The 8,046-nt window shown below is 44.7% G+C and overlaps 1 protein-coding gene and 1 long non-coding RNA gene across 5 annotated transcripts in view; one reads left to right on the top strand and one right to left on the bottom strand.

The window, feature by feature from the left end:
• Nucleotides 1-575: 575 nt before the first annotated feature.
• Nucleotides 576-1,323, bottom strand: LOC310670597. The gene is made up of 2 exons (XR_014507593.1): nucleotides 1,251-1,323; nucleotides 576-1,112 (listed from the first exon to the last, which is right to left on the bottom strand). It is a non-coding gene; the product is annotated as an uncharacterized lncRNA (long non-coding RNA).
• Nucleotides 1,324-1,378: 55 nt separating this feature from the next.
• Nucleotides 1,379-8,046, top strand: part of TMEM86A (transmembrane protein 86A) — a 42,140-nt gene continuing 35,472 nt past the window's right edge. For all 4 annotated transcript variants that reach the window (XM_083426100.1, XM_083426099.1, XM_083426098.1 and 1 more), the window contains exon 1: nucleotides 1,379-1,527. In XM_083426100.1, coding sequence (XP_083282226.1) covers nucleotides 1,507-1,527 — 21 coding nt within the window. In that variant the 5' untranslated portion in view covers nucleotides 1,379-1,506. The remainder of the gene's footprint in view (nucleotides 1,528-8,046) is intronic.

Below are 8,046 nucleotides of genomic sequence, written 5' to 3'. Positions count from 1 at the left end.
CCCCCCATCAATAAAAATACATAGCTAACTGAGGTTCTGCCACCACCCAACCAAAGACCTGCCCTCCCAACAAAAGGCCTGCCCCCCCCCCGCAAAAAAATCCTGGCTATGAATGGAAGAAGGGATAATGTCGCTAGGTACTGCCCATCAAAATGTCACCACCACCCTGCAAAAAATGTGATAATGAGCTTCAACAAACTAATAACTGTGGATGTATAAAGGGTTATTACTTAGCTAATTTTCCAAAGTAAGAGAAAATCTGTATGAAATGTAAAAAAAAGAAGAAAAAGTAAAAGATGGCCTTCTGATGCTGACAGTGCAAAAAACTTGTGTGCCTGAGCAGCACTGATTTCACAATAAACCTCCACCTGGAAGCACCCTCTGTTGTAACCAATGCCAGAAACTTAGAGATATCAATCACAACAGAGTTGCTGAAACCTAATGCCACAATGAATCTGTGAGTCTTGAAGATGCCAGATATGAATTCATATCAGGACATGAATGCAAACAAAGCAGATAGCTATAGACACCTAGAACAATCTGGATACTACAACTCAGCACAGGACCATAGCACATGTATGATTATGATTTATTGGAAGCAATTCTGAGTTCAATAAGACAAACTCTTCAGAACGCATGCATAGGGTTACAGCTTTAATACAGCACTTGCTATGTGACATGTTGCACCATTCCTAAATGTATTTCCAGATGAAAGCATAAGAAGCAAACAATTAGTAGATTATGGAAATTGTCAGGGGAAATGTGCAATTCTAACGCCAACTTTCTGAAATTTAATTTGGGAGCGAGCTCCTCGATCTCAGAGGAGCGTGTGTAAACATGCTGAGTTGGGAAATAAAGATGGGGAGACAAAATATTATTCTCTCTCTGCCCCCAAGTTTATCCTAGGATTTAGTGCGGATACGTACTAAACAGCATACAGATAGGCGCCGTTCCATCGTGACCCTCACTCGTGGATCAGACCTCAGTGACTGTTGCATTTTCCAAACTCGTAGATTGACTTTTCTTCCCCACAGCCTGTCACCTGCTTGTTCTGTTGCTGATTTTGTCATGGTACTCGCCAACTTTGGATAAATTTAGGACATACACTGCCGCTGAAGGGACGATGGGAGAAATTTGGAGCCAGTGAAAAAGAAAGTCGATTTTGCTGGGTATGTGTGTGTGAGAGAGAGAGGGGGGGGGAGAGAGGCGGGTTTCACATAGGGACAGCCCCCTGCCCGGGGTCTGCTCACCAGCAAGTTATCTCTCCGGAGGAGGAGAGGGAACGCGCACGCTGAGGTGCCGCCCCCAGCTGCCTTCTCTCCGCGCATTCGCTCCAGCCATTGTGACGTCACTGCGTTCTAAAAAAGAACCGAGAAAACAATCTGCATTGAGAGAAATAGATACAGTCCGGGTCCTATTTAAAGGGGAAGCTCTGGGCACCCCGGAGTCAGATCCAGCTTTATAAACAAAGGCGAAGGAAGGATTGCGGGAGAACCCTCAGCAAATATGGTGTCGCCGGTGACAGTGGTGAGTTCCAACAACCAGCTTTTTAGTAACTGCAAGGCGGGTGGGGAGAGCAAAGGGGGACGACACACACACGCACGCACACGCAAGTATAAAATCAAGTGTCAAGATTGCAATAATTGCTGCCTCGGGAAGCGAGCCCTGCAGATTCGCGGCTGACGACTTCACAATCGCTTCGGGGTTTTTATTTGGACAGGTAGCCGCTGCCAGAGAGCATCTGACCTACGCTGGGAATCCTGTCCCCATCATCTGTGCCGGCTCCTAGAGTAGTCCCCCGCCACCCCGTAGTACTTCCATCTCCTTGCCCTTTTTCTTTTTTACTCTCTCCTCCCGCCTCCCTCCGTTGCTGGTAGCAAAATGTGGCTGTGATGGCGGTGGAAGAAGGGGGGGGGTAGAGATTGGAAAGGGGGAAGAGAGACATCACGACCGGATCGGTCGTTGCTTTACATAGCAAGCGGTGTGGGGGCGTGGGGAAGAGGAGGAAACCCTGCCAAAAGTCAATAGGATGAAAACATTGGGCATGTGACTAGGAAGCGTGACTTTGTTGATTTCGCTCCTTGGGGCTTGCCGGCAAGGCACCGTCTGATTGATGGAGAAGATTGCGGGTGGGAGGGATTCCAGTTCACCTCCCCCTTTCTCTGGCGCTTTCCCCCCTCGCCGCCCCCCCTCGACTTGCTTTGCTCCGGAATTGCTGGAGGATGGCACCATGCTGCCAATCTGCCTGCCTGTGTGTGCTTGCATGGCCCATATATATGCGCGTGTGTAAGGCATGTGCCATTCCCATTACGGATTTCTGATCCCCGGGTGGGTGCCCTCTGGGATCGAGGAACAACAGTGCAGAGAAATCAGCAAGCTTTATTTTTGCTTCTCCCCGCCCCCTGCCCACTCCGCAGCTAATAAACATCTTTGTCCGAATGCCATTTAGACTGCTGAAGATGTTTTGAAAATAAAATAAAAATAGGTAGATCTATAGGTATATCTAAATCTTTCTCTCTCACCCACTCTCTCTCTCTACATATATATATACGTGTGTGTGTGTGTGTGTGTATGTAGCAGAATTTTAATCTGGAATGAACGCAGCTATGACTGACTGATAGATAGGTTGCTGAAGCAGAGTGATGTAGTCAAAAGCATGCTAGAAGGACGCAAGAGACCTGGGTTCAAATCCATTGCTACCCATGATGCTTACTGGATTTCTAGTACACAGAGCTGTTGTGAGGATAAAATAGAATAATCCTTTGCAGTGCTATTATTCTAGAAAAAAAGGTGCCAGAGCTCACCATGAACACCTCCCTTGTTCTCTTATAATGGCAATAGTGCCCACCATGGGTGTAGCCAAGGGGGGCAGCTGCTCCCCTCGAATCAATAAAAATCAATAAAAATACATAGCAAACTGAGGTTCTGCCCCCCCAAATCCATGGTACCCACATGGAGCAGAGTTCCATTGAGTTCTAGCTGAAAAACCCCCTGATCCTATGTAGGAACATAGGAAGCATCAAGAGCAGTATTTCCTACACTGTCCACCAGCATCTCTCCAAGGTGTTAGGCAAAAGCCTCTCCCAGCCTTACCTGGGACCTTCTGCATGCATCCATCTAGTTTGTCTGTCCTAACCGCAATACGGGACACGGGTGGCACTGTGGGTTAAACCACAGAACCTAGGACTTGCCGATCAGAAGGTTGGCAGTTCGAATCCCTGTGACAGGGTGAGCTCCCGTTGCCCAGTCCCTGCTCCTGTCAACCTAGCAGTTCGAAAGCACATCAAACTGCAAGTAGATAAATAGGTACCACTCCGGCGGGAAGGTAAACGGCGTTTCCGTGCACTGCTCTGGTTCGCCAGAAGCGGCTTAGTCATGCTGGCCACATGACCCGGAAGCTGTACGCCGGCTCCCTCGGCCAATAAAGCGAGATGGGCGCCGCAACCCCAGAGTCATCCACGACGGGACCTAATGGTCAGGGGTCCCTTTACCTTTACCTAACCGCAATACAACAGGCATTTCATTCCAAATGAAATTAAAATAGGTATTGTAGAGACTTCACTCATTGGGCACTTGAGGATGTGTGCTGTTGTGGTGAGAGCGGACTTTCCCAACCCAGATGTTGTGGGACTACAACTCCCATCATCCATGACCAGCAGGGGAATGATGGAAATAGTAGTCCAACAACAACTGGGAGCACAAGGTTGAGAAAGGCTGAGCTAGAGTGTTGGGCCTTGGGAGACCAGGGTTCAATTCTCTGCTTAGCCACGAAGTTCACTGGCTTGATATTGGGCCAGTCACTGCCCTTCAGACCAGCCTACCTCACAGGGTTGACCTGAGGATAAAATGAGAGCAGGAGAACCATGTACACTTCCTTGAGGTTCTTGGAGGAAAAGTGGGATAGGAATGAAATTAAATTGTGATTAATACCTTCTTCAAAGTCACATGCCTCACTTTCTTATCTTGATGCTCTTTAATTCCAGATGAGTGGTTTGGAGGTCAGCAGGGAAATGTTCTCCGCGTGTGAAAAGAGACTTTATTTTTATTACTTTATATATTCAAGGGCTGATCTCTGCCACAAAAGCAGGTTGTGGGACTGAGATCTGGTGAAGTTACTGCAGGGGGTTCCACAGGGATAATATTTATCTCTGCAAAGAAACAAAGTGTTACCTCTTTGTCCTTGGGTACTGGTAAGAAGACTGAAAGATAATGTAGTTTTCTTGTTACCTTGATTAATTTAATTATAAGACTCAGTGATTATCATCTGCATTATTTTATTCAAGTGACAAATTTAAAATTTAGAAAGATTTTGAAAATTAGGAAAGTCTTTTTACTGGTGAGATATTGTAACAAATAAGTAAACGTTTTAAGCACAATTTGGTGTTTCCTTCACTGGAGTATTTCAAGGAAAAGCTGAACAGGGGTTTGCCTTAATTATAAGGCTTGTTTTGCTCACTTCGGCAGCACATATACTAAAATTGGAATGATACAGAGAAGATAAGGCAATTTATTTATTTATTTATTTATTAATTATGCCGCCCTTTGTCCAAATATCTCAGGGCAGCTCACAATATAAAAATACAAAATGAGAACACAAAATACATAATAAAACAAAAACTAACCAATGACCCCCCTCCCCCAAAACACATTTAATAGGCCACAAATATTAATCAGCCAAAGGCCTGGTTATAGAGAAACATTTTTGCCTGTTGCCTAAAGAGATGTAATGAAGGCACCAGGCGAGACTCTCTGGGGAGAGCATTTCACAAATGAGGAATGAGGAGCCGCTGCAGAAAAGGCCTATTCTCATGTTGCCACCCTCCAGACGCCTTGTGAAGGAGGAACACGAGGAAAGGCCTTAGATGATGATCACAGGGTCTGGGTCTGTTCATATGTAGAGGGGTAGTCCTAGTGGTATTGCAGTCCTTAAATGAACTTTTGTTGTTGTACAAACTGAAGCACATACATAGCTCATACTTTAACGTCGTCCCCCCCATTCAGCACTGCCAAAACCTGATATTATGAAAATCATGGGCCAGACTGCTGACTGGCCCCTTTAATTGGGTTTGTTTTAAAGGGAAAGATAAATAGACAGCACCCGTCCTGTATTATGAAACTGTATTATGAAATTGGGAACCCTAACCAGATCCTTCTGGTTAGTTTAATGCCCTCTGTTCCGACTGTGTATTGGAAGGAGATAATACTTTTTCTTTAACTGAATACACGGTGATGTTTTTTAATGTGGGAATGAAGTGAAATGCAGCCTATTTTACTGGTGAAGCTTCAGGCCAAGATTTGGCCCTTGTGAGCCTGAAAAGTCTTTTCTGTATCTTTACCTCATTGCCAATCTTCTTTTAGAACCAATAGAAGATTGTGCCAAAAAAATACTGTCTGATAAAGGAAAGGTACAAATTATCTCTATTTGACCTTTCACCTGCCTGAAGCAGCTTGAATTCTTTTTTCTCTTTTCCTCTGGACATGAAACACCTGGTTATAAAACATTATATTCTCTGAAAATGACTTATGTAGGCTGGAACTGGAGTTTTTTTGCAGGTAGATTTTTGTGGCCGTCTTAGGTATCTATTCTTGTCCCTAATTTTTTCTTCTGTTAGATCTCTTCCTCCTTTTACTGACCAACTTTTAGACCACAAAGACATTTACTAGCTACAGAGCTGGCATCACTGAGCATAAAAGTATGACTTATTTTCGAATAAAGCATACAGAGGACCGCACTGCATATTTTCTGGTAAAACAGATTTGGCAACTGTAATGTCCAAAAGTCCTTGAAGGCTTATTTAATCGTTCATTTTTATTAGGTGTCTGAAAACTGTGCTCAGTACCCCAAATATCTCTAGGGACAGTAGATAGTTAAAATAACTTTTTAGAAAAGCCCTGCTGGAACAATCTAGCCAAACTAAGATACTTTGAAATGTAATGGGACTTACCTCTGGCACTTTGAAAAAAGATAGATATACCTTGTACCATTTTATGAAGACCAGGGTTGCTTTGAGACTTTGAGTCTTGGGAGAGATACTATTTTTATAGTATAAAAATACTCTTGATAGTGCTGTATCCTGCCATAGTTCTTTATATCTCAGACCTTGGGCTTTAGTGTGCTGGCACCTGCCCTTCCAATGAACACCAGGCAGGTACCTACACCATTGACATTTAGATACCTGCTTAAAACTCACCTGTTAAGCCTGGTTTTCCCTGAGACATTGTGTTTGTTTCATGGATGTAATTTTCTTGTTGCGTTTATGTGTGAGTATCTGGAGGCAGTTGGAGGATGGATGGCAGCTAACAGATTGAGGTTGAATCCTGACAAGACAGAAGTACTGTTTTTGGGGGACAGGGGGAGGGCAGGTGTGGAGGACTCCATGGTCCTGAATTGGAGAACTGTGCCCCTGAAGGACCAGGTGCACAGCCTGGGAGTCATTCTGCAGGTCAGTTCTGTGTCCAGGGCAGCTGTCTACCACCTCCATCTAGTACGCAGGCTGAGACCCTACCTACCAGTCTGTCTCACCAGAGTGATGCATGCTCTGGTTTTCTCCCACATGGACTACTGCAATGCACTCTACATTGGGGCTACCTTTGAAGGTGGCCCGGAAACTACAGTTAATCCAGAATGTGGTAGCTAGACTGGTGACTGGGAGTGGCTGCTGAGACCATATAACACTGGTCCTGAAAGACCTACATTGGCTCCCAATATGTTTCCGAGCACAGTTGGTGCTGACCTTTAAAGCCCTAAATGGCCTCGGTCCAGTATACCTGAAGGAGCGTCTCCACCCCCATCGTTCAGCCCAAACACTGAGGTCCCGCGCTGAGGGCCTTCTGGCGGTTCCCTCACTGTGAGAAGTGAGGCTACAGGGAATCAGGCAGAGGGCCTTCTTGGTAGTGGCACCTGCCCTGTGGAACGCCCTCCCACCAGATGTCAAGGAAATAAACAACTATCTGACTTTTAGAAGACATCTGAAGGCAGCCCTGTTTAGGGAAGCTTTTAATGTTTGATGTTTTACTGTGTTTTCAATATTCTGTTGGGAGCAGCCCAGAGCAGCTGGGGAGGCCTGGCCAGACGGGTGGGGTATAAGTAATAAATGTTGATGATGCTGTTCATGATTTTTTCTATTAGTGTTGGGTGTATAGAAATGTTTGAAACCAGCTAAATAAATAAAACCCTGGCAATACCTTCCCCCTCTTACTATAGGTTTACTCAGAAGTAAGTTCTGTTACAGCAAAGTTCCTGCTTATTTCTGCTGCTCTCCATGGTTGTCCTCACCCCCTTTCTTTCAAAGCAATTTCTTCTGCTGCAATAAGTTTCTAGCTGTTCACAATTTCACAACTGCACTCATAACACCCCCCACAAAAATTACATAACAATCATAACTCCCAGCTGCAGAACAGAATGTAATGGAAGATCCAGCACCGGCTATAAAGTGTGTCCTGTACAGAGCAGGAATGCCAACATCATACTGGTGAACAGGAACAACTAATTTCAGGGGCAGATGTAGCTATATAAGAAATGGGAAAAGAGGGAGCTTTCAACTAAAGGGGCAGTGGCCCCAAAAGCCATAATGCTTCTTTGCTAATCCACACTGGACAATACATTTATTTTTCAAGACAACGAAATATTCACATGTTGAGTCCAGAAAAAATGCACATAGACACATTGGAAAGTACTGGAATGCAAGAGTTTGTTATCAGGATTCTCCATACAAATGAAAGTAAACAGATTTTGTTCATTCTGAGGATGACAGAAACCTTTGTCTGATGGGTTCCTACATTGTAAGAGAAAGTTCAGAGATGTCCACGCCTTCCCACCTATTCTGCTGCACACTTAATGGAAACCTTTGATCTACTGCAGGAGTTTCAGAAAATGCCTGAGGAAGTAGTAAGCTTCAAGGTCCTTTGAGAAGAGCTAGCTTTATTTTATTTAAAATGAAGTAAGAGAGAGAGAGTGTGTGTGTGTTTGCACATTTGGAGTCTGTAGTTTCAATTCTCCATGTTCTCTAATTCTCACTAAGCTGACAGTTCCCTTCCTTCCCCAGC

The sequence above is a fragment of the Podarcis tiliguerta genome (assembly GCF_965153285.1).
Source record: "Podarcis tiliguerta genome assembly, chromosome: 1".
Taxonomy (NCBI): Eukaryota; Metazoa; Chordata; class Lepidosauria; order Squamata; family Lacertidae; genus Podarcis; species Podarcis tiliguerta.
Note: the sequence above shows the minus strand (reverse complement) of the source record. Positions and strands in the feature narration are given on the sequence as shown.